General features: G+C 34.5%; 4 protein-coding genes across 4 annotated transcripts; 1 reads left to right on the forward strand and 3 right to left on the reverse strand.

Annotated features, from left to right (window-relative positions):
• The first annotated feature begins 7,995 nt into the window (after positions 1–7,995).
• LOC132184232 (ethylene-responsive transcription factor ABR1-like) lies at positions 7,996–10,353 on the forward strand. The gene is made up of 2 exons (XM_059597787.1): positions 7,996–8,888; positions 9,346–10,353. The coding sequence occupies exons 1-2, from the start codon at positions 8,306–8,308 to the stop codon at positions 10,131–10,133; spliced, it is 1,371 nt and encodes a 456-aa protein (XP_059453770.1). The 5' UTR covers positions 7,996–8,305; the 3' UTR covers positions 10,134–10,353.
• A 7,982-nt stretch (positions 10,354–18,335) lies between these two features.
• On the reverse strand, positions 18,336–18,908 carry LOC132183990 (putative invertase inhibitor). The gene has a single exon (XM_059597468.1). It carries the CDS (start codon positions 18,906–18,908, stop codon positions 18,336–18,338), a length of 573 nt encoding a protein of 190 aa, XP_059453451.1.
• A 3,680-nt stretch (positions 18,909–22,588) lies between these two features.
• LOC132183991 (uncharacterized) lies at positions 22,589–23,123 on the reverse strand. The gene has a single exon (XM_059597469.1). The coding sequence runs from the start codon at positions 23,121–23,123 to the stop codon at positions 22,602–22,604; it is 522 nt and encodes a 173-aa protein (XP_059453452.1). The 3' UTR covers positions 22,589–22,601.
• Positions 23,124–27,004: 3,881 nt separating this feature from the next.
• LOC132183992 (cell wall / vacuolar inhibitor of fructosidase 2-like) lies at positions 27,005–27,607 on the reverse strand. Its single transcript, XM_059597470.1, has one exon. It carries the CDS (start codon positions 27,605–27,607, stop codon positions 27,005–27,007), a length of 603 nt encoding a protein of 200 aa, XP_059453453.1.
• Positions 27,608–27,798: the final 191 nt, after the last annotated feature.

Raw genomic sequence — 27,798 nt, forward strand, 5'->3', positions numbered from 1 at the left:
GTTGACTCTGATTTTCAATGATACAAAACTCAAGTATAACTCACTTTTGAAAATCGACTTGCAAGAAACACTACTTAAAAACACCGTTTTGGCGTCAATTAGTTTTGCTTTGTTTGGTTCAAACGACACATAAGTTTAAATGGGACGACGTTTATTATGAAATGGCGTTAACTTCTTGTTGTTTATCATGTAAAACATTTTAATCCATATGAGTCATTTAGGATCATTACGTTGATTTCTATCTAAGTAATTCAATCTCTAAATTCAAAAGTTGTTATTCTAGCGTGTAAATGAACAGAAGTTACACTCATAATCAAATTAAAATTGACAGGAGTGTGATTTGATTGCCTTCTTTTCATTTTAACGTGGTGATAGTTATGAGTTGGATTGAATTAAGCCGCAATATAAATAATAATGATTGTGAAAAACGTTTCATAGAGTGGCATTATTGGATTCACCGTATCTGGTGCTACTTCTCATATATTTTGGCACCTACCTCGTTATTTTACAAATCATTCATAAAATCATTTATAGAGGATATATATATATATTTTTTCATTTTAGATTGCAAAAGGGGCATAGCTAAAGGTAAATTGGGGAACTATTCCAACAATTAACATATTTGAAAACATTACAAAAAGAATGGTAGTTGTGTTAGGAAGTCTATTACATTTTTCAAACCAGTAAGATGCGAAAATAAGAAGAGTACAAAAAAAGTAATCACAAAAATAAAAAAATTTATGTGGCTCACCACTAAAGACTGAGTCTACAGAATTTTAGTGATGTTCCATTATTTTCGAGAGAAACAATACAGGAGGCGTTAATGTCAGACTGAGTTTATCTCTTTGCCACTTGTAAGATGCCTGATTAGACGTCCAAACCTCCGCTCCATGGACTAAGTTCATAAATTTAATAATAATAATAATAAATAAATAAAAAATCAAGTTCCACGTAGCCTAACAAGTCGGAGAAAAGTCATTAAATAGTGTTAGATCTATGAAAAAATGCATTTCGATCTATAGAAGATATCCTAATTTTGTGAGGTGTAAAAGGTCCTTCAAACAGAATTCAAACTGCTTTTTCGATTTTCAAATGTCGGTCATGAGCGATCATTATCTGGACCAACTTCCAGTTTATTGGGATCGTTGCTTTCAGGAAGTAAAATCACGTGCAAAAACTTAAAAAGTAGCGGCTGATTCGTTCGAGCACGCTAGCTGCTGAGTGGATATGGCGGAGCAATCTGAAAGAGCCACTCGTTGGAGACGATAACAGGCATTTTCTTTCCAGAAAAGGGGAGAGAAGAAAAGGAAAAGCATCACATAAGACATGGTTAATTAATTCCTGTGAAAAACATGTTTGAATTTTTGATGGCGCCATTTCCTTTATCAAAAGCAATACGTGGCATTGTCATCCAAAGTCCATTGGGAAAGTCCTGGTCATTTTATGGCTATGGTTCTTTTTTTCTTGCTTTTGACCGATATAGTTATAATTATGAAGTGATTGAGATCTCTTACAATCTCAATGTTTGAATTGCAGTGTAATTTGGACCTTTCATGAAAAGAGGACTGCGTCTCTGCATTTTAATCCGTTTGAGACAGATATCGCAAATGGCTATAATAATAATATGAACATTTTTGACTCTACATCCCTCAGACTATTTGTAATATTCTGCAGTCATACAAAGCGTTAAAATGTACTTCCAAGAAAAAAGGAAACATTTGGCAAAGCAATTATAGACATGGCCACCCACATGGGCGAAATTAAGATTGTTTGTCTGAGGGGATCTGAACCTACCTAAATAAATAAATACATAGATTATAGATATGAAGAGTTGTAAAGTAAAAAACTAAATCATTTAGCCATCTAAATAGTAAAAAAGTCATCACAAGCGGGACTATGGTATACAAAATAATATATTTATAAGGGTTTTAATAAATTTGGGGCCACCAAAACCCTTCGACTCTTAAGATAGATCTGACCTGATTCTAGAGGCCTCTTTTTAACGAATTAAGCCATATACGAGTTAGTACGGTAATCTATATATACAAAACGACTAGGAATCTTTGGTAAGATTTAAACCAAAATTTGGTCTCACACCTTAGGGAAGTCGTCAATTTTGTAGAGTATATGTTACAATATTACCACCTCTAAATACACATTTCCATTTAATAATGTGTAAATATGTTTATACGAGTAGTGTTATACACTACACTGCCACACCAGTGTGAGTGAACAATACTCACGTCGGGTGGTATGGCATCAATGATTCAAAAAGAAAAGATAAGTATTGTTTACTCATACCATGTGGCGTATGACACTATTTATGTTTATATCGTTGATTGAATCGAATTAAGATTCTCTCTAATTAAATTCAGTTTAAAAAGTAAAAAAATAAAAATATTTCTTTAATATAAGTAACTGAGCAGTGGAGACATGAAAAAAAGTACGGAATACTATGAAGGTAATATGACCTTTTATTGGATTTGTTCCACGTGTAAAGCGAAAAAAGGAATGAAAGCTTTTGTTCAATGGATTGTGTACAAACGAATAAGAACGTTCTGTCCTCGTGCGAATGAATTATTCGTTTTACAAAAATAATCAACCGACAAAACGTGGATAAAGAAGAAAACAATAAAATAATGGTTCTTGATTTTTGAGAATATTAATAAAAATTGAATGGGTGACACAAACTAAGAGTAAAGTACAGCTCCTGATTTTTTAGAATATTAAAAAGAGAATTTATATGCATAAAAAAATTAAAGAAAAATAGAGAATTCAATATTTGTCAATTAAGTACAGCTCCTGCTTCCGGGAAATTTATTAAATATTTTTTCTTTTCAACTACGCCTAATCAGGCATACTAGCTACAAGTGTGAAGAGACAGAGAGTAGCCATGGCATGCCTAACTTTTTTAATAAAATCACGGTTTTCTCCATTACTATTTTGCTCAACATATTATGAATACTTTATTTATTCGTATTATATTACCATCTTATATTTTAAATCTAATTTATTTATTATATTCTTCTTAAATGTCAATCATTTTTATGTTTTAAATGTTTGGGGTGATTACCAAAGGGGTCAACGTGGATTAAGCTTGAGAATAAACCAATTTGAAGAGTAATTAATCTCACCCTTCAGTTGTACCCAAAATCCTTTGGTTTTTGATCCCTGCCACTCATCAAAATGTAGGGTGCAGATTGTTAGAGATAATATGTGGGTTGTCCCACATTGTCTAAGTGAGAATGAGGCTTTGAGTTGTACAGTAAATTGTAGTTGCTACCTGTTGGACCAAATTTTCTCACGCTGGAACATGATCTATAAGAAGCACCTGCAAAAGAGAAGAAAAACAAGTAGAAGAGTTTGTCGGTGTAAGCCAGCAGGAAAAAGGACTTTGGCCTTTGCTATGAACATTGCAACAATAAAAAAAAATGGTAATTAGAAGAGTAAATGTAGGTTCTCCAATAAATTTTTCGTTTCATCTATAGAAAAATGCATTTCTATAGAAAATCAGCATGACTTCTTATGTCACAACACCTCTTGCTCTCTTTGAGCCTTTTTGTTCCACAAGAAATTTCAAATCCGAATTTGAACTTTAAAAATATTTAATCATGGTCATATGGTGTCTCATTTGCCACCGTATAATCACTTCTTAATCTCCCAGGCGAAATTAAGTTAAAATAGATTTTCTTTATTGATGTTGATACCGTTCACCATGAGCCACTGTAATCAGCTTCGTTGGCAGCTTTTTTGATTCCCTACTCCCTCTTCAAGAATCAGTTGTGGTATAATTGCTGTTAAGATTTTGTAATTTTATGTTTTTTTGTTCTGTGTTGATTGTTTGCATTATTATGTTCTTACTCATTTTTATTAAAAATATAAAATAAAATAAAATTCCTTCTAACTTTTCAAATGTCGGTCTTAAAGACGAAGATACTATCATTATCTATACCAACTTCCAATTTATTGGGATCGTTTCAAGAAATAAATCACGTGCGGAAAAGCTAAAAGCAATGGTTGAATTGGTATGGGCAGGCTGATCATCACGAGTAGAGATATGAGAAGCGATGTGAAAGAGCCACCTGTTGGAGACATGCACTTCTTAGTAAATGTGCACCAGAAAATAGGTGGAAGAAAAGCAGAAAAGCCTTTTGTGAAAAACATGCTTGATTAATTTTGAATGCCAGTTTCTTTATTAAAGACACATTCAATATAACACGTGACATTGTTATCCAATAGTCCAAATTAACATTATTTTTAAAAAGCCATGGTCATAGTATGGTGATGGTTCTTATTTCTCCTACTTTTTGACTCCGTCGATTAAAGTTATGATCCGGAATATGCTATAATTAGGGTGTTTGAATTATACTGTGATAAGGGTCTTTCATAAAAAAAATAAAACAAAAACAAAAAACAAAACGAGGATTATAACTTGTTGGGTCATGGATTAACTTCATAAGGTCCAACAGATCTGAACCTGATTTCTGCAAGTCTGCAGACTTGACAAAGCCTCGGATGGCTTAGCCAGATGAGGTCTCGGACGCCTAGTTCGAGACTCAACTCATGGGTCGAAATAGTCAAGAACCAAATGGCAGGTCGATCATTCCGCAATAAGGATATATCTATATTCTATTTAAATCAGGTGATCTTATCCCACATTCGATAAGATCATCTACAATGTAGACCCGCTATCAATATATCAACTATCCTTATACAAACGAGATAGGCCATCATTCAAATTTAAAAGGTTATCTACACTGATTAGGATGCATATTAGTTGTCAGCGCCTAAGTCAGATCACTGACTTAGGCATCGGAGTATCCCGCTGGAGCACCACTGGGATTCTAATCCTATTGTTTGCTCTTGTGTAAAGGCCCGACGCATCGTTGGTCGAATACTGCGACATCACCCGAAGAGTGTGTCACGTTCCTCCTCAAAAAACTGTGCATCAACATAACTGCACCCTAAATCATCCGGAACAATTAAACTTTATAATCTTCATAAATAACTAGAAGACAAACATTTTGGCTACATAACTCTCAAACCATTTGTAACATTCTAGAGTCAAACGGTAATCCATATATACAAAACTAATACGGATCTTTGGTAAGAATTAAACCTAAATTTGGTATCACTACAACTTACGACCAATCATTTTTTGACATTAAATTTGTCAACACTAAAAAAAATTGACATATACTAAATGGTATTATGTACAAATTAATATATTATAATCTTGAAAAATAATTTGAGAATGATACAATATTATATATTGTGTCATAACAAGATATACATTAACAAGATATATAATATAACGATAATAATGATATTTAAGAATATATGCAACTTCATTTTTATCTCTCGTATACCTCATATTGCACAAAACACACGGCAACATATTGTTTATCTAATTCTTTCTAACAATAATACTTATAAATTAAGAATACATCTTCTTTTATCAGGAGACCTCATTTTGCACAAAACGTACACGGCAACATATTATTTATCCAATTCTTTCTAAGTACTAATCCTTATCATTGAATAAGAAAATTGGAAATAAATTCCGTCTAAATTAGGAAATAATTTTTTTTAGCGATATGAGCACTTAATCCTTTGCCTAGTCATAGGATTTTTTATTTTTTATTTTTTTATTAAAAAAAATGGTCATGCTTTTTTATAATCCTAGCTAATTCTACAAACGGATAAATCCTATATATTTAGCCCATAAGTTTTTATCTAATTTGAATTTAGTCATTGGGTTTTTAATTTTAAGAATGTAGTCCTTAGGTTTTGCCTATTTTAAATTGTTCCCTCTATCATTTTTCTGTCAAAATAAGTGGTTTGTCATGTGACATGAGTTTCAATTGAAACACAAACACTCATATCAGCACCTAATATCAATGTCATATTATTAAGCGCTAAGTCATTCATAAAAAAAACAAAAGACCCAACTCTAGAAACAAAAACTATGTTCTTCTTTACCATAATCTTCTAAATTTCTAGCGTTTAAAAAAAAAAAAAAAAAAAAAAGGTTAACTTTGACGCTAAGATAATTCCTGACGTATTAAATGAAATATACGTAACAAACAGAAAACAGTTATAAATTCCAATTTAAAATTTGAGCAAACACCTAAGAACCTTATTATTGAGACTGAAAATCCAAGAACTACATTTAAATCAAAAGAAATTCATAAGAATTTGGAGGCCAGAGTAAAATATAACACGTATTATGTAATGAGAAAGACATGCACGTTTTTTAAGTGTACCAACAATTGTTGTTGTAGAAAATAGACGCTAGAAGGGATACGATCGCTTCTTACGAAATCTAGGTAGGTAGGGTGGCTTTCAAGGCCTACTAACTGGGGCCCACCCTACATCGCGATCTTCTTAGCTGTACGTCTTCCTTCCACGTGTGAGTTTCAAGTTGACCAACGTCCACGTTGACAAATACATTAACGCATCACATTGGTTCTTAAGCCGTTGCCCAAATCAAAACCCTCCACATCAACCTAGAATACGACAATCCGCACCGAATCATCTCTTAGCAAAAAGGCACAAACTAGCCTTCTATTATACTTGACCTACAAGTTGGGTCCGCCAAATCCCTACTCCGCTTAGGTTAACCCCTAATTAGAGTAGATGGCTCCAGTAAATCGGGTTCTGAATTTATATATTATTATAGTTGTTATATATATAAATAAATAAAAACTGGTGCAATGAATCGATGGATTCACGGGTTATGACCAAGAAAAATATAAGGAAAAAAAAAAAAAAAAAAAGAAAAGTAAAAAGGATTCCATTAGTCTAATATATTCGGGACAGAAAAGAGGCGTGCTTTGACTGTACAAATCAAATAGACACCATTTTTTTTTTTTAAATAAAAAAAAAAAAGGAAGAAAGAGGAGAAAAATTAGGATAAGAGTGCTTTAATTTTTACTTTATATAAATTATTTATAAATTAACGGGTTGGGTTGCACTTACCTTTTATTTATTTATTTATTAAGATAAGGATCTTGTGTACGAATGATGAGCAATTTATACACAATTGACGTACCCGAGTTCTCACATCAGTGATATTGATAATTTTGTTGCCATTCTTTTGGCTAAGCGATAAAATTGTTGTCAATCATTGTCGATGATGTAATTTTATAAGTGATAAGATTAGTTTCAGATTGATTTTTGTTTCTTTTTCTTAAAAAAAAAAAAAAAAAATTAGCCCCGCATCAGCCTAAGAGCGGGAGCATAGTGTTCTCTTATGCACCATTATTAATTTATAATCGTCTTTTAGTCGGTTTGAATGAAACACCTAAGTAAATCTTTCTTCTAAACCTCTCGTAATAATTTAAAGAGTTATATCATTTTTGGAGGAAAACAAAAGTGACTCGTAATATTACCCATTTTTCACATATCTCTCATTTTCTAATGTTTTGTAAGGAAAAAAAAAAAAAAACTAAATTGGATAATGTCAATTCGTGCTGAAGTTAGACTGATTGAAGATCCACAAGTGACATTTTAAAGCTCTTACGCAATCTATGGAAAACTTGTAAAAGTTCAAACAGAGGAGCTGTTCCAAAAAAAAGATGCTTGTTGGAATCTATGGTTCCATAAGAGCCAATCTCAAAACAAACATCGTAATCCGGCGGTCGACGTGTACAACCTAATCTAAACACTTTATTTTAAACTAATTTTTTGTGTTTACACGTCCACCTAATGAAGTTTCGCAGTAAAAACCCCGTTTACACGTTCAATTAACCCCCGGCCCATTTCGTAATTATGGACCAATCATTAAATTAACTCCTAAACCTCCCCCCCCACACCACATAATTACATTTATGTCGGCGAAGAAACCAATTCAAACATGATTTCCTTCTTTCTCAAAAAGGACACCGACAGTTCTCCTCGAGGCTGAAAGGGCAGCCGATATTAGTTCTATCCAGCACCCTCCATAATAGTCAGTCAAAAACTCGGTGTGAACGCATATACACACAAATATACGCATATGCACACAAATATCATAGTTGGAAACAAAAAAAAAAAGACAGGTGCAAAAACAAAAATCAAAAGGCACTTCTATAAACCATAATAATAATCATCATAGTTATCCCCAAGGTGGTGTGCACGGTCGTGGAGCAGTGAGAAGATACGGGGACACTATTTTAATGGCGGCTGTACAAGTTTGAATTCCCAATCACGATCAGCTTATAAACCGTTGATTTTTGTTACATCCTCAAAAGGGTTTGCACAATTCGTCAAAGCAAGATCTGCGTCGATCAGTCTTACTTTCTCTTATTATCACTGAGATTACATGTGCTTGCTAAAGGTGGCGAACCAGGGGGGCTCAGGCGAGTATGTCAGGTTTCCAGCTCAAGAAAGTGGCGGCGGAGGCGATGAGTTGGAGAGAGATGGACAAGAAGGACCATTAGAAATCTCACAAACACAAGAAATGTACCAGCCAATACACCCTGTGGATATGACAGTACCGGAGCCAATGTTTTCGGATAACAGCAGGGCTAGAGAGATGTCAGCGATGGTGTCGGCTCTCAGGCATGTGGTGTCAGGCCAGAGAGGCGGTGTATGGGGGCAAGGTACCGGTTTAAGCGGTGCAGCTACGTCAAGCTTTGGAGGGCTTTATAGTACTTCTCCTTCTCCTCCACCTATGTCGGCTTACTCTTCTAGTTATACTTCTCCTTCTCCGCCTTTGTCGGCTCTCTCTTCTAGCTCTGGCTCTGCTTTTGCCTCTGCTTCTGGCTCAAGCTCCTGGGCTGGGCAAAAAAGAGGGCGTGAAGAAGAAGGCGTTTCTCAGTTGATTGAGTCTATTCCAAGGGGTTATAGAGTGCCTGTTGCTGATTTCAGATTATCACAGGGAGATTCAGCATCTGGTGCAACTGGTTAGTTAATTTTAATCCAACCCACTTAATTATTCGATTTAATTCATTTTCTGATTTTCTTAACTATACAACGATGTGTGGTTTCACCGATTTATTCATCTAATATCAAATTCTTTCATAGAACTTCAATAATCTTAAAGAATAAGACTCTTTTTTTTTTTTTTTCCTATATTAACCTTTTCTCCCTTAAACTATCATGATTTTGTAAAGGAAGATATTGCACAATTATTAAATATACAGTGAAAATAAAATATTGCATGCTTTGAACAGTTTATTATCACCTTATCATTAACTATGATCAGAATTTTGCTCCCTCTAGAATTTCACTACCTTAATTTGGCATCAAAACTCCCATTTGCTTGTACATATTGTTATGACAAATTGTGTCCTGCAATCATTACACTGTTTTCCACATCCATGAAAGATATTTGAAAGTTATATCGATCTCTTTTTACAGCAACAGAAGAAGCTACAAATAATTTTGCAACCACCACCACAACCACCGTTCCGGCAGCACCACCAAGCGAAAATGTGTCCTACGAAGAAACCGGCGAGAGAAGGAGAAGATACAGAGGAGTGAGACAGAGGCCATGGGGAAAATGGGCAGCCGAGATACGCGATCCCCACAAGGCTGCGAGGGTCTGGCTCGGCACATTCGAAACCGCCGAGGCCGCAGCCAGAGCCTACGACGAAGCCGCCTTGAGATTCAGGGGAAACAGAGCCAAGCTAAACTTCCCTGAAAATGTCAGACTAGTACCGCCTCCACAAAATTACTCCGCGGCGGCTTCGGCATCGATATCCATTTCAGATTCTCGGGCAACCCATTTGCCGTCAACGCCATCGCCGCAGCAATTGCAGCCCCAATTCTTTCCGCCTCAAGCTTATCAGGGCACACCTGACATTCTCAGAGACTACATGGGGTACTCCCAGTTGCTCCAGAGTTCTGGGGACTTTCATCTCGAACAGCAGCCCACGACTTTAACGGAGCAGATGCTTTATAGGTCGTACTTGGCTTCTCTTCAACCATCGTTTTTGTCATCGTCTTCTTTAGCTTCTTCATCTTCTTCATATGCACCCTCTGTTTCTTCGTCCTCTGCTTCATTTCCTCTGTTTTCTGATCCGCACATGGGCTTTTCTCGACCACCCGGAAATCAGAATCAGAGCGGTGGTGGTGGCAGCACTTCAGATTTTCCATCGCTGCCATCGTGGTCAGATTCCAGTCACTATCCTAGCTCTTCCAGTTAAAATTGATCACACAATTTTTTCTTTTGTTCAAAATAATTAGTATTATTTTGTTGTTTTTTGGTTTATGATTTTAATATACTTTTTGCATTAGCATGTTGTTTTGGGGTTTAATTATTTTTTCCGTTACTTCTGTTGTAAATCAAAAGGAAGAAATATATAAAAAAGCCAGATACAAAGGAGCAATTGAGGAAACCGATATACGATTGTCACGTTATCCAAATTATATGTTCAGTCTATTGAATGGCATTGCTATATATGTTAGGCACCTTTCATTCTCAAAAAGGATTTGATGTTTACGTTTCTCTTGGATCATGGAACAAAAGATGTCGAAACCAGCAGCTTCCTCAAGCTGTGTCTGCAATCTTGTATACGGCCACAGATTAAATAAACAGAATTAATGTACTTTATTTTTCTTTTAACCTTGTGGTGGGGAACTATCGATGATGTTTATCTATTGCCTATGGGTTATAATCTATCTTCATTAGTGTCTTGACCAATATAACCTCCTTGTGTTGATCTCTGTATTAATTTAAATATTGGCGACAGTGAACGAAGAATTCCCAGTGAAAATGATAGGATGTGGGGGCTGCAGCTTGTTCTTCTTGATCGACATGTCCCATCCAGGGGCTTTGAGTAAACATAAAACAAGCATTTTCCATGTGAAATGTGAATCATAAAAAGTTAACTTAAAAATCCATAGTCCAACTTTTTGTTATTAACCTATTAGAAAGTAATTGTTTTAATTCAAGTTTGCGACTGCTCTTTGAACTTGTTTGTCACTTTTGATTATACAAGTCATTAGGAGTTTTTCTTAATCTTTTCTTCTCCAAAATCTCCTTAATTAGCGTTCAAAAGAAGGGTTGTACTAAGACTAAACACAACCTTATCCTAAGCTTACTTTTAAAAAGTATGAATTGTCTAATAATTTTTTATTTTTTTTTAATGGTTAAACAACGAAAAATCAAACCCAACTCAAACAATTACAAATGGTCTCCAACAAAAAAATTAAATACTACCATCCATCAAAGAAAAAAAAAATAGCTTGGTTTCCAATTCTCACAAATCTTTGACATTTTCAACAGTATTGCTTGAAATTTCATTTGCCCTTCTCCATGATTTTTGTACTAATATCTCAACAAATAATTAATAATTATAGCATCTTATTCTTATAATAATTAAATTCAAAACATGAAATTTCTTAGCAGGAGTTTTCTAAACAAATAAAAAAAAACATGCTAAAGCGTTTTGTTTTCAGACCAGCCGCTTTGTTATTTTCGCCGAGCATCCTCAAAACGTACATCTCGATCCTGCGGTGTTTATATTGGAATCCTTGTCGGCACTGGGGACAAAAAAATAAATAATATATTCCTGTGGGTCATAACTCATAATACATCAACTTTAGGCCATATCTTAAACGTTGTTCTTTCAAAACAACACATTCAAAGTTTAAAAAAGGAGAGACATTTAATTTATTATTTTATAAAATTCCACCCAGATGAAGGTCATCGGATCAGGTCCAAATGCATCAAAACTATATATTTAAATTATTTTACTAGAGAAACGTACCAATATATATAAAAAAAAAATATATATATATATATATATATATTTTTTTTTTTTTTTTGTAAGAAAAATATATATATTTGAATCCAAAAAAAATTATGATATTTTATGGGGTTACGGGTTGGATCTTGCTTGAGAATAAAGTTTACGTCTCAACCAAGCTTCGTCCGTCACTTTCCAGGCTCTAGAATGTCTTTTACAAAAAGGGCGGGGTGGAGGGGGATCCTCATATGAGATCATGCACACGTGGGGCACACGAGACAGAGGACCTGTGTTTGGAAGTCGGACCCCACACGTGCCACGTGTGGCACCGTACAAATTGTGAATGACGTAATTTATGGGGATGCGTCGACATCGAGATAGTACTGGGCGGAGAGACGTGTCACGTTTTTTGTTGTTTTTAATGCGTTTTTCGCAAAAGAGGTAAAAATGTGTCTCACCCGGGTTTGGCGGTTGGGTTGCTTACCAACCAATTCGGTGAAGCGCAGAAGCAGATTTTGTATTCTCCTAGGAAAGGTTTTACTAGGGTCTTTTGTTGGGGCAATACTATTCTGCCACGTAAGCTCAAAGTTTTCGTAACTTTTTTTATTTTTTTTATTTTTAATTTTTTTATCAATAGTAACAGCCTTTAAAAAATAAAAAGATAAAAATAACCTTTTTACTATAACTAACAGAATATTTTAAAAATTTTGTTCTTTGTTTTTTTCACATCGAAAATACATCTATACATACACTATTAAACGGTTAACCATCTAACTTGAACATGACATATTTATTAAATAAGTCATAAATCTATTTATGACAGCCTATTTAACATAAATTCAAACCTTAAAATTACGTGTCGTATTCCTATTGAGTTTGCAAATTATGGCTTAAATGACCGATCTTTGGTAAAAGTATAATTCAAAACTTGTTTGGGAAGGTGAATATCTGCTCTAATTGTCGGAATTGATAACTGTGTTAATAGCAAAGTTGTTGAAAATCAGAATTTGTCAGTGAGGTGTGAACAGGGAAAGCAACCAAATTTTGAGGGAAAGTGGCATTGAATGTCATTTCAGATATTGGGATGCTCTGTTGAAGTGCAGTACCTTTGGTTTATTCTGGATAATATTCAAAGGGTTGAGCAGTTGCATTCGTTTATTGGCCATGCATATATATATATATATATATATATAGCTGGAAATGACTCAAACCAAACCAAGTTGATTGCAAACTTTAATTGAATAGGAATATTATAGGACGGGTTGCCTATGAAAAGACTGGTCCACACATTGGAATTATACCTGCCTCTTTCATTAAATGTACGTGTCCAAATTGGCTTAAACATGATTTACAAACTATTAATTAATTGGAGCCTATAAAAATTAATTAAGGTGGTCCATTTTCATCATGCGACAAATTCAAACCTGTTCACAATTAAGTTTACGGCACCAATTCTAGTTTCATCATCGGTTGAATTTCGACTTCACTTCTCTTTGATTCTGTCAAATTATTTGTTTATTATTATTATCATTCTTATTTTCAAGGAACATGATTTATTGATAGTTGTCAGTTGTCACAATTTATAGGCTTTAGGCACAGTTGACAAATGCAGGCCGAACATGAGCGATCTGTCACTAGGACAATTTTCAACCAATGGGATGCGAGCCAGATGATATAAAAAAATAATATCTGGTAAGAAAATAAAGAAAAGTAAAACTATTTTATGATTTACTTGTTATTCTTGGAAGTTGACAAAACACTGAACAAGTTAAGCGAAAAATATGAACTTACTTAGTTACGATTTATATGTTATAATTTTTTATTTGAACAAGTAAATGATTGTCAGTTTTGTTTTGCCAAAAAAATTGAACAAGTATTTGGAAAAGAAACATTACATCAACGATCAATATCATGAGCAGAAGAAGCCTAACAATTAGCTAATATGCTTAACGGGACTTGTCATTTGCTTTCTCGTATTTAATCACGTGCTTATACCAAAACAATAAACCACCTAAGCAGCCTAATAATTAGCAAATTTTATGTTGTTTGTCAATGCGGGCATGGCCTGTGTTGGGGTCTAAGCGCGTATGCTAACAGCTTAAGTAGTAAATCGACTGTCTATAACTCGGTCAAAATAATACAATGATTGAGGAAAAAAAGAAGAAGAAGAAGAAGATTAGAACTAGTAGAGGAAGAGTATTTACTGGATATTGAAGCTCCTTCAACCTTTAATATCTAGTAACATGTACTTTTTAGGCTTTGGCATTATTTACTTGTAGATAAAAGAAAAGGGAACAGAAGAACAGGGACAGGTCATGGTATGAATTTCTTTTTTTAAAAAAAATTGGTGGACAGAGCTTTTGCGTTTGAGCTTAAAAAAAATATATGGGCTTGGGGCCATGTGGGCTAGACACAAAAATCAAGGACCAAATGAGAGTTGGGTTGAATACATTTAAGAAGTCCAAAGTAAGGGATATGAGTTGGGTTTGGAAATCGAAACGCAAAAAAGGCGGTCTGAAACATCCATAATTGCATGGGTTTTTAAAATTTAGGACCCAAATTTGAGTTGAGTTCACTTCCAAACTAGGCCGGGCTTTACAAATGATACGGAGCGATTGGTCCAACAGCAATTACCCATGACAATACAGTAAGAAAATTATAGAAATCTTAATTCAACTCAACTCAACTCAACTTTAGTTGTAATTGCTAAAGTGGAAGAGGAGAAGAAACAAGAGTGCAAACCAACTCTCAAATTATTGTTTGAAATCTAATTGACAAAGTATGATAAATGATGATTTTTGAATTAAGATCCTTTACAATTTTAAGGAAATTGCATATTCTCAAATTATGTAATTTTGATCGTTTTTAGGCATCGAAATGTTTGAAAAATGTGTTATGGTATAGTTGAAAATTGATTATATTTTTATCAGATTCTTGCTCTCTATGTTGTAAAAAAGCTTTGAGAAAAAAATTGTCTTTTGATTTTATGAAAAATAAGTGTCTCTATAAAAGTGAAAATGAAGTTTTTTTCTGAAGGAAAAATCTTTTTGGTTACCTAGATAATTTGCCACATTTTTAATATGTAGCATTTTTCGAGCGTTTCAATGCTTAAAAATTGCCTAAATTATGTAATTTGAAAATATGCAATTTTTTGAAAACTGAATTGATGAATTTTATTGATAAGAAATCGAGGTGGAGCATAAGAACTCCAACAACAATCATCAAGATAGAGCTAATTGCTCCATCAAAATAATATCACTAATACAATTAGGAGTGGTACCCCTCCAAATTCTATCACTGACATCAGTGAAGGCCGCTTTCGCCATCCTATGAGCCGCCTCATTTACTTCGCGAGGAACAAAGACACAATTCCAGTTTGATAGAGTGCCTAGTATACGCCTTGTGTCTTCTATTAGATGCCCAAAACGACTCCATGTTTCCTTATCTGAATTGATAGCCTCCACAATTTGTTTTGCATCTCCCTCCAAAATTGCATTGTGCACTCCCATATCTCCGCAAAAAACCGCTGCATGATAGGCGGCGTATGCTTCCCCCATTGCTGGCTCCAGTACACCCATCCGCTTTTTACACATAGCTGCGATCACATGTCCTTTTTCATCCCTGAGCACAACTCCAATCCCCACCCTTTCATTTAATTTATCTATGGCCACATCCCAGTTCACCTTGTACCAACCTTGCAAAGGAGCCATCCACGCCTGTTGCCTAATAGATACATTATGTTCTGCTGGCTCCTTCTGTTGTAACTGCGCGTAGGCCAATGTATCCTCTGCTATTTTTTTAAGAATAACATTTGGGTCAATGAAAATTCCTTCATGAACCCACTTGTTTCTACGAAACCATACCTGTCGCGATAACTGCACGAAGAGAGCAAAATCATCCGGTTCACATTTTAACAAGATAATTTCCGCAATCTGCTTGAAACTCCCTCCCTCTGTGATCATCTTTTGGAAGACCCTTCTACTGCATCCCCATATGTCTCTTGCAGCTGAACAACCCCACAGAGCATGAAGAAGAGTCTCCGGTTCCCTCTCACAAATGGGACAAAAAGGTTCTTTCACCACTTTTCGCCTAAGTAGATTTTCCTTGGTGGGTAGTAAATTTTTGCAGGCTCTCCAGAAAAAATTCTTAGCCGCATTTGGAATAGATAATTTCCACAGAGATTTCCACAGCCTATTTTCCTCCCATTTTGTGGAAGCTCCCGGGCATTTCCTCATCTCCATCTCCTTTGCTAAATGATAAGCACTTTTAACTGAGAAGATACCCAAACTTGTACACCGCCAAATCCGAACATCTGGTTGTTGCGTTTGGCTAACTTGTATAGAATTAATAGCCACTACCTCCTCAGTTGAAAAAATGCTATTTAAGAGATTTTGATCCCACTCACCTCTTTCCTGATCAATTAGTTCGTGCACCTTGCTATTCGGATTCAGCACCTTCGGAGGAGAATGGATTTTAAAAGTTGATGGAATAGGGATCCAAGCATCATCCCATATATTAATCGAGTGACCATTGCCAACTCTCCATAGCAAACCGGCCTCGAGAAGATCCCTCGGCCCATGGATACTTCTCCACGCAAAGGAGGGTTTTGAGCCCAATTTTGCGTCCATGAATGAGGAAGTGGGATAATATTTGGCCTTTAATATTTTAGCCGTAAGGCTGTCCAGGGATTGTAGCAAGCGCCAACATTGCTTTGCAAGGAGAGCCTTGTTGAAACTCACCAAATCTCTAAATCCCAAACCGCCTCGATCTTTTGACAATCCCATTTGACCCCAACTCATCCAATGTATGCGTGAATCCTGCTCTTGATGCCCCCACCAGAACTTCTGCATCATGGAATTAATTTCGGTACATAACCCCTTCGGAAGAAGAAAAATGCTCATGCTGTACGTAGGAAAAACGTAGACAATACAAGTCCATCATTTAAAGAGACAGACACCAAAACGTAGATTCATTTAAAGTGGTCCGCTTCCAATCTTGTTTTTAGAAGAATTTCCATAGAATCTCCCATTTTCTCTTCCATCTAGATCCAGTGTGTTAATAATCTTCTCTTATAACCCTTTTTCTTAATTAGGAGAAAAAAAAAAAAAAAAGGTCGTTTCCTTAACGAAAACCTTCATACTTTGTTGCCTCATTTATTTAGATTAAATATAGTCTCTTAAATAGGCTGGTTTTGAATCATTATACGTTCCACTCCTACATTATGTGCTCCGGAAGACACTTTATCGCTGGCGGCATCAATGTGATGGTCTTTTGCCATGGGCGATTCAAATTTTTCAAATTATAGCACTCGAAATATGGTGTAAAAACTGGGTGTACGTTAGGCAGTCCAATTAATAAAATCTTTGGTCAGTATCAAAATAAATAAATAAATAAATTTCTCTTTTCCTAATCAAATACGAAAAAAATGTTACAAGCAAAGAGGATGTATATATGGTTGAGATACTATATAATATATAGACAGGACATTGTGGTAGTTGTGTCATGAGATTGTGACATTTCTGATCTAAAATGAAATTTTAACTTCGACATAAGCTTTATATGACACCAAAACATAACCCCCCATGCCACTTTGGACAACTCTATTTTACAATATAAATGGCTTTTGTGCAAACCTATTCTCAAAGGTAATGAACTGGATAGGATCCTCTTAATTATACTTGAGGAGTATTTTTGTCTTTTCACTTTTTGAGAAAAACAAAAATTTATTGTACGTGATAACCATTAAGAGCATTCACAATGGAGGAGCCATATTTTTATGTAAAATGGCTTATCAAAACTCACTTTTATCTAGTTTAGCTAAGCTATTTTTAAATGTCTCTACATCCGATTAGCTATATTTCTATTTATTCTATTAAAACATTATTAGAAGTAAGAAAAGTTTTGAGAAAAATAGCACATGTAAAAGGAAAAATGGAAAAAAAAAAATTGGGAAAAAAGAGAACATACAGAGAAAAAGTAGGAAAAAAATTGGGAAAAAAAGAAAACAGTTAAGAGAAACAATGAAAAATAAAATAGCTCCCTTGAAAAGTGCTACTACATTTAGCTTATTTTTTTAACTCTTCCAATCAAATATCTATTTTACATTTTTTTTTTGTTAATCCAATGTAGGAGCTTTTTTAAACATTTGAAGAGTTATTTTAGATAAAATTAACATTTGGCTCCTCCATTTGGAATACTTAATATACTATTTCGATATGCCTCGTTGTCATCCCCATCGGTTTTTTTTTTTTGTTTTTAATATCATGCCATATATAACAAATTAAAGTAGGTAATTGAACATCATAGGATGCATCCTAATTAAGAAAGTACACAACACATTCAACGAATCAAAATGAAAAACAACTTCTTTTTATGCTTATCCTTAGCACGTAAACAACCTCTCATACATGTTTCTCTTGACAATGGAAAACAAAGGTTTTTTTTTTTTAGATTATTTGTTAATGTTTCCATGGCCTTTTAAGGAGCCTCAAATTGCAAGACATGCACAAGGCTTTCATTTACACACTCAAACAAAGAAAAAAGAAAAAAGAAAAAAGAAAAAAGAAAAAAGAAAAAAACAGACATATATAAAGTTTGTTCTTAATTAATTAATTCTCAAATAAATTAATTAGTTGGTAAATTTTTCAATGATCCAAATTATGGCCAAAGAAGATCTGTGACGGCATCTCCAATACTAACAAAATGCATCATCACTTCGCCTTTGGCCGACATTGATGGATCAGAAACCCCGCGAGAAGACATTTCATTTTCACAATCAAGAACGTCGTCGCCGGCAACCTTGGCATCGTAGTTTGCCGTCATGGCATCTACGTCCAATTCAGCCAGAGAGCTTCTGAATGAAAAATACACGGCTTCGTAACAAGAAGCACACTTTTCAAGGGCGGTTTTCAGGGCGTCGGAATTGATATCATTGCTCTTAAGCGTGCCGTCGATGTAGTTGCGTACGTTTGTTGCATTCGTCACCGCCAAATCAAGGGCAATCTTGGCAATTGCAAGGATATCGGGTGCCGATGCGGTTCTTGGGTCGGATCCAAGAGCTTCCATGCAAAACTCATATACTTGTGTTTTGTTACAAACGTTTTCCAGTAGATCCGGTGAAGAAGGCGGTGGAGTGGCTGCTGCTTTTGTTGGAGCAGGAGAATAGAGGAATAGAGACAGGGATACGGCTACAAACAACAATGCATGGCTTGGACTAGGAGGAGACCCCATTAATGTCGGTTCTTTCGAGCGAGAATGGCGGTTTTTTCCTCTTTTTTTTTTCTTTTTTGTGGTTGCTGGCCGGGGCTTCTTGCATGTGTAGACGACAACTGCCGTTCTTTGTTCTTTCTTTTATAGTCAGAGAAAGCAAGCCTGTAAATTGTAATTAAGGGAAGTATTAAAACAAAAATTGTAATTTATGGAAGGTGACGTTTCCCATTTTTGTTAGATTAATCATGTTATTGGGGGCTTCGATATATGCCGAACCATATCCTCTTTTTTCGCCTATCGTTTACAACTTGGGGTGTATCCTCTCAAAATTTTGATCACAATGTCAATCCCAAACTATTAAAGAGTTGTTAATGTCCCTTGGAAGACTAACAAAAAGACAAAAATAACTCAAAATTTTTCAATAATACCAAAATATTTCTATAAATTCAAAAAATAAAAATAAAAATAAACAAACAAATAAACAAACTAGGAGTGGTTCAGCCACAACCTCCACCCCCTCAAGCTAAACCGCACGGTCCGCACCCTCGTGCCTCATGGCATGTATGGGGAAGCCTAATTACCCCCATTACCATTGAGAGTGGTTTTGCGTTTTTAAATCGCACGCAAGAAGATTCGTTTTTTTAAAAAACGCACATTTTTAAAAGATAAACAGTAATTTTAAAGGATAAACTCAAATTTTACCAAACACTTAACTGCGTTTTTAAAAATTACTTTTTAAAATCGCTAGTTCAAACAAACCTTGAAGGGTGGATATGACAATGTCACATCAACATAGTGGATATTGGTGGGATAATAGCATTATATATATTATAGAGAGGATGGTTGAGACATAGATAAGTATAGATATATTGTGATTTTTTTTTTTTTTTTTGACATGTCCGCACAAAGGGAGGGAAAGGGAGAGGTGAGATTCGATTTAGTAACTTCTGCTTCATAAGGTGTGGTCTTATGCCGATTGAACTATCCATTGAGAACAGAATATTGTGATAGTTGTGTCATGAGATTGTGACCTTTCTGATCTAAAATGAAATTTTTAACTTTAACATAAGCAATATATGACCCAAAAAATAACCCCCCACTTTGGATAACTCTATTTTACATATATGGCGTTTTAGCTAATTAACCTATTCTCAAACTGCTCCCAATGCGGGCACCACTTGTGCTATAGCTAGTTAGCTATATATATATATATATATATATATATATATCCCATAGAGTTTTGAACTAAATTAAAGGAAAATGCAAAATAAAGAAAATAGATACAAGAATTTACCTAGTTCAGTTTATGACCTATATCTACATAACAAAGCCCTAAGGGCTACATTGTTTCTCTTATTCACTTGATTAAATTTACAATACAAAATACTCTTATTTATAGGAGAATGTAGCGCCCCAGATTTTAATTACTCATTATTGATATATTTATTTGAAGATAAGGTTATAACAATTCCAAATTAGACATAATATTAATTTTTGAGGAATTTATAAGATTATATGGCTATTATTAGAATAAATATTGGAAAGCAAAGTCACATTGTTTTGGACACCAAAAATTCAATAAGAAGCAATAAATGAAACAGTTTTAAATTATTATAGAATGACAAGATATTCAGATTTCGAAAGTGATTTCATGATTTTTGGATACTTGTAGAATGAGTTATGATTTTTAGAAGGTACAAGTGTCAAATCTGAAATCCTAGTCATACATAACAACATAATTTTGGGAGACTTTTAAGGTATCAAAAAGTATTTGGTTTCTATGATTTTTAGATATGCTCTGGGTCTTTGAATGAGGAAAATTTCAAAAAAAAAAAAAAATTGTGTCATTCCGAGTTAAATTGAAGAAGTTATGATTTTTCTAAGTTTAATAGATCAAGATGTCAAACAACTACAGTACCCACGATCTATGAAATTATTTAGATAGGTTAATGATCTCAATAGGCCACGATTTTTGAATAAGTAATAGTGAAAAGGTTTAGCTTCAGTGATGATTAATTGTATATTTTTACAACCATATTCTAAAGTAAAATTATGAGAGCTTACCTAGAAGATGAAAAGATGACCCCTTCTCCCTTCTCCCATTTCTTATTTCTATTCCACTATGTTTTCATCATATTTCACTATTAATCATAATGCTACACTATAAGTTTAGTAAGAGTCATAATAGTCCATTATCTTCCACTATGTTATGGTGATATGTTAATGGGATTTAGTAGGTGTAGTGATGTTGGTAAGTATTACATTTAAGATGGATACTGAAGTGGAGCATTATGATTCACATTGGGTTTTTGGTAAATGTAATACTCACATCACTTTGGGTTACATCGCTGCCTCTCTCAATTGGGCTTTATTAATAAAGAATTAAATTCTACTTACATCATTTGATCCAAAAGGTAAGCAATCCTTCTTGTGCGTAAGTAAGAAATTCTACTTGCATCGTCTTCTTCACCCAAACAAAAACAAGCCTTCACCACTTAGCCGTGATCAGAGAGAGAGAGAGCAATCACTAAAAATACCTAAATTCAATTAGAGCATACCCAAACAAAAAGAAGAAGAATTAAGCAACAATTATTGTGAGAGATTGAGAAAGGCAAAAACTATTGAAAAATCAAACAGACTCAAGCACTTTGGATCATTGCCTGTCTGGTGAGCGAGAGTGAGAGGGTGGGAAATGAGAGTTGGGGTAAAAGATGCATTGTAACTGGTGAGGGAGATTGAGAGAGATACGTTGAAAAAATATTTTTTTGTAGGGAGGCGTTGTCCCACTGCAGTATAAATACAACATGTTAACTTGTCACACATTGCTAAGAAAACATTAACTCTCAAGTTTGTTTATCTATAAAAGGATGCATATTCTCTCTCTTCGAAACCAAGCGCCTTGCTGTATTGACTCAGGCTCCATACTCAGTTAGCCGGGTTAAGCAAATGCTTATATGCAAGCTAACTTCTTGAGCCGTTTAAGATTACTTGAAGATTTTATTTTTTTTTCTTTAAAAAAAAAAAAAAAAAAACATTAAGTATTTAGTTGGGTGTCAAGCCGGCTCAGCTCGGCTCGACTTATTATTTCAGCTCGAGGTCGAGTAAAATTTAAACAAGCCGAGCTCGAACAAGCAAAGCTCGCTCAAGCTCGGCTCGTTTACACCCCTAAAAGTGATTAATCATTTTAAGGTGACAGATGTGACTAGCGCTTTTCTATGGGGAACACACACACTTTGTCTAAATTTTTTTAATTTTTTTTAATTGAAAAAAATGCATTTTCATGTTATTCCTGTGGTTTTGGTTGATCTAGAAATTGTGATTTGAATTTCATTGCTGAGCTTAAAATTTTGAACACATAATCTGATGATAGAGTTTTAAGTCTGATTACTTACTTTAGGCATTTGGTAATTCACATGTTTTAATTTTAAATTGCCACAAGCACATTAGCACAAAGTTTGTGAGGTATGATATTTAATTTTGATTGTATATGTTTCAATATCTTGGGTAAAGTTGGGTAACTTGTTGAATGGATAAATAATAAGAAAAAAATAAAAAATAAATAACATGCACGGGAATTTAATGATGATGTTATTTTATTATGTGTTTCTATGAAAAAATACAATATTATCTCCAACATTTTCAACCCTTATGCAAAGACTAAAAAAACATAACACTTAACCCTTCTGTTATTCTCCCTAGAATGACTATAATAATTCAAAGCTCATTTGTAATTACAAACCCAATGCTACTGTATAACTGCACATAGTTGTTTCTTGTCGAAATCGCCGGAACTTTAATCCCTCGGGAACCCAACTCATTTTCACAGCTAACGGCGTAGTCGCCGGCGATTTTTGCGTCATAGTTCGCAGTCAAAGCATCTTCCTCCACTTCCTCCAGTGCACTCCGGAACGACGCCACCACTGATTTGTACCAAGACGAGCACTTGGCAACCGCCGCGGTTCTTTTTATCTTGAGCAGCTCATCAATGAAAGTCTTGCTTTCTGTTGCATTGGATAGTGCTAACCCAAGAGCTATTTTAGCGAGATCTTCGAGATTCGACGCCGACGGAGTTCGGGAATCGGAATCCAAAGCTTCCACGCACTTGGCGTAGCTTATAGTTTTCTTGCAAACGCCTTCAACTAGTTTGGTTGCACCAGTTGTTGGGGATAGAGAATGGAGTAAAAGGAGAAAGGAAAGAGCAACCGCCATCACTGCACGAGCATGGGAGTACTCCATTGATGAAGAGATGGTAGCGATCGAGTAACGTATACGTCGATGGGTGTTAGTAAATATAGTCAAATTAAGAGTCTTTTTTGGAAGGTTTTTAGATTTTTTTTGCGCTGGGAATTTAATTACCGAGATCTATATAAATTGATTGTTAATAAATAGGGGGAGCGGCCGGCTCTGTCCCATTTTATTTAATTATCAATATTTTTTTAATCCTAAAATACCATTATCATTAACTTCATAATAACATAAATTCAATTCTTCTTAAATAGTAATCTTAATTATATATGTGTGTGTCCAGGTGTTAGTAATCTTAATTAAATAGTACTCTTTTTTTTTCTTTTTTCTTTTTTCTTTTTAAACAATTCAATCTCATTCATGGATAAATGAGCATAAAGCTCAAATAATACTGCTAGACATACAAGTTTTTTTCACAATTTATTGACAGGTTCAATGGAATTATATCAACCATTAAAAAAAAATTAATATCATCTAATCACATGCTCACACTTGTAAATAAGTTGTAAAATGTGGCAGGTCTAACAACTTTCAAAATGAGATGAGGCCTCAAAATTTATCCATCCTACACTTGCCTTGATTGTTTTTTGGTTTGATGGACAACTGTGGCCATAAAAGATCAATTAATTGAATCAATGAGTCAAAGAATTTATCTGACCAATTAGAGTAATTTTGTTCTACATATTTTTCTACACTTGAAATTTCAAAACTACAATTTTTGGTGGGAAATGTTCAATTTAATTTACATAGATTCAAGGAACTCGAACCACATCTTGTTCATGATCCCACTAATTCGCTTAATTTTCTTTGAGTGTCTCTATTTTTTCTTAACATGGGTATTTCGTTTTTGAAAAACATTATTTAGTAAATACAAGCTGTTATGTCATGCAACTAGAATGATATAGCAGTGAAAATTAGCTTTTGGATTAGTAAAGGTTTGTAAAAGAAATAGGAGAATTAATGCTAGATATTCTCTTGGTCTTAGGTAGATATTATTATTATTATTTTTTTAAAAAAAAAAAAAAAGCAAAAAATAAACTTGCCATTATTTTTCTCATCCGATTTTTAAAAAATAATATTCACTTAGGACCAGGAGAACACCTAACATTTCTCAAAGAAATATATCAAGTTTTGATTTTCATTATTATATCATCCCACTTATATGCATTCATATAACCGTTTACTAAATATCTTTTTATTTTTTTTGAATGTCGAACCTTTTTTTTTTTTTTTTTTTTTTGTATTAATTGCATTCAATTTTGGAACCAATTAATTTCCACCTTACTGTAATCTTGGAAGCAAAAATTTGGAGTAGAAAGTGATAATCCTACTAATTGTGTAATAAGTTATTAAGTTACATTTTTTTTAAAAAAAATAGTTATTAAGTTGTTAAAATATACGAGTAATTCTAGAAGTCCTTCTTGTGTCCCTCCAAGAATAATGTGATTTTTTTTTTTTATATGTCCACACAAGGGAAGGGGGAGGAGGGATTCGAACTAGTGACCTCCGCTTCATGAGGCGTGGTTCATAGCCGATTGAGCTACCATTTTGGGACAAAATAATATGGTTATTAAAATTACCATTGGATCAAAATCTAATAATAATTAATCACAATCAATACGTTTTCTTAAAGACTTTGCTAATGCTACAAAAGTACAAAGGTTCTAACCAAACAGTACTAGTATATGCCTTCACTGTAATCAACTATAACAACCTTAACTGGCGATAGTCATCCTTGGTACTGCTGCCAATGTATTCACCAAGTCCAACGTTTCCTAGCTAGCTTGCCCTAAAACCTAAATTTTCCAAACATTTTTTTAGGCTGGGGGTGGGGGGAATTCAATTTTTAGGAAAATTTACAAAGTGTGAGAAGAATACCCCTAGGGGCTAGGGGTGTGCGGCTAGGGTAATTGGGTCTAAAAAAATATTTTTACGTGTCTCATTTGACATGTTGACATCTACATTAGGAGCCCAATGTATGTGCCACATCAGCTAGAGCAATGTCATCCATACAAAAAAGTAAAATAAAGAATAAAAACTAAACACCATGTGAAAAATGAAAATCATCATCTTTCTTTAAAAAAAAAAAACTAAAACATAACACCTTGAAACGAAACACCCAATCTGGGAACTTATTTTTGGCATGAAACTCGAGGAACAAAAACAAAACCCCATTAGTACGAAAGGGCAATCGTTCTGAAGGCCCCCTTGCCTAATTGAGTGTGCATATTGCTTATCAAACGGACTGAGAGCCTAAGAACGTACAAGAGGTCAAAATTAATGAAAGATATCATAAAACACAAACTAATTCTAACTACGCTACAATTATACCTCACTTATGGATTACTCTTTTATTAAATCTTTTAGCCTTAAAACTTGATTTAAATGATTCAACAATGATTTATATTATCGAAAATCAATTGATTCACCATTCCACAGTTGTTATAGTGCTTACATGAATGAACAAATAGGGTAATTTTATGGTCATAGAGGTTCATTCTTGAGATGTATGGGGATCTCAAGCCGGTGAAGTTTTGTGTGGAGTACAGACTGTCGGGTAGAATTGTATTAATGCCTTGTTCGGCATATGTTTAGGATATTTATTGTATGAAGTTTTAGTACAAAATTTGAGTAGGTTACATAAAAGGTCTTTTATAGGTTACTTTTAAGTTTATTCCTACTAATTAATACATATAGATGTAACGTATAGTAATCTAAATGGATATAACATCTACTTATAAGTACTACAAACAATCTTGATGTCGTTTTAATGTGGATCATTGTTACGAGAAGAAGAAAACAGACATAAACTTTATTCTTAATTCTTAAATGAATATAGATGGTGAAATTAATGGTTCAGAAATCCCAATCATGCGGAAGAAAATCTTTGAAAGAGTATCCAATCCAAACAAAATGCTTCACCGCACCATTTTTGGCAGACATTGATGGTTCAGAAACCCCACGAGAAGAGAGTTCATTTTCGCAAGCAAGAACGTCGTCGCCGGCGACCATCGCATCGTAGCTTGATAACAGGGGGCATCTAATTAATCCAACTCTTTCAGCTACCTTACGAATGAAGAGTGCACGCCTATGTAAGAAGAAGCACACTTTTCCAAGGCGGCGGACACCATACCCCTCCTCTTATATATATATATATATTCTAACACGTCCTACTTAAGAAAGTACTATACACAACTCATTCAAAGAATCAAATGGAAAAATAACTTCAAAACATGTTAACAAACCGAAATAGTCGGTTTATGAGTGATTTTTGTTTTGGTTGTTTGTTAATATTTTGGAAAAACTTTACAAAATGACTTTTTAACTACTACGCAATTTGAAAAGACTCTCCAAATTTCAAAACCTCTCAATTTCACGCATGAACTTTTAATTTGATGTAATTTACCTCATTTATCAATTTATAGCGTTAAATAGTCGTTAAAAGTAGTGAAATGACCTTTATACTCCTAAAAATGTTATAAAATTTTAAATATACCCTTAATTTTATTTTTTATTTTTACGTGTTCACACAAGGGGGAGGGGGATTCAAATTAAAAATAAATAAAACAAAAATTCAATGGTAGTTTCATATTTTTAATCATTTCCGTTAAGGTTAATGACCGAGGTAAATTTCATCAAATTGAAAGTTCGGTGAGTGAAATTGAGAGTATTCTCAAAACACATAGTAGTTCGGAAGGTCCTTTTAATTTGTGAAGTTTCAAAGTAAAAAAATTAAAAAAAAAATAACGAGCGGAAGAAGACTATGGGATAAACCCTAAAAAATGAAAAGAAAAAGAACAAAAGACATTAATTCTCAAATGAAATTAGATGGTGAAATTAAGGCTAAAAAATAGAAATTAAAATAACTGTAATTAGGAGGATGGCCAAAGAAGATCAGTGACAGTATCTCCAATCCTAACAAAATGCATCATCACTTGGCCTTTGGCTGAAATTGACGGATCAGAAACCCCACGAAATGACTGTTCCAATTCACAATCCTGAATGTAGTCGCCCGCAACCTGCGCGTCATAGTTTGCTGTCATCGCATCATCTTCTCCCACTTCAACCAGTGCGCTTCTGAAAGAATAAAACACGGATTCGTACCAAGAACCACACTTTTCAAGGGCGATTTTTAGGGCGGCGGGCTTGAGATCCTTCCGCTTAAGCATGCAGTCGATGTATTTGCGTACGTTTGTTGCATTCGTCATTGCCAGATCAAGGGCAATCTTGGCAATAGAGAGGATATCGGGCGCCGATGCGGTTCTTGGATCGGATCCAAGAGCTTCCATGCAAAACTCATATACCGATGTCTGGTTACAAATGTGTTGCAGCAGTTCGTGTGAGGAGTGCGCTATTGGTGAAGGCGATGGGGCATATGGAGCGGCTACTGTCTTTGTCGGAGAAGGAGAAATGATAGGGAATAGAGACAAGGATACGGCTGCAAATAACACTACATACAGCATAGGACACGCCATTGTCGGTTCTTTGGCGCAAGAATGACGGTTTTTTTTTTTTTTTTTTTTTTTGGGTTCTTTGTTCTTTCTTTTATAAATTTATAGTGAGAGAGAGCAAGCCTGTAATTAAGGTAATTATTAAATAAAATTAATTAAGGAAATATATTTCCCGATTTGTAATTAAGGTAATTCTATATGCCGATCCACTCATA

The sequence above is a fragment of the Corylus avellana genome, chromosome ca6 (genome assembly GCF_901000735.1).
Source record: "Corylus avellana chromosome ca6, CavTom2PMs-1.0".
Lineage (NCBI taxonomy): Eukaryota > Viridiplantae > Streptophyta > Magnoliopsida > Fagales > Betulaceae > Corylus > Corylus avellana.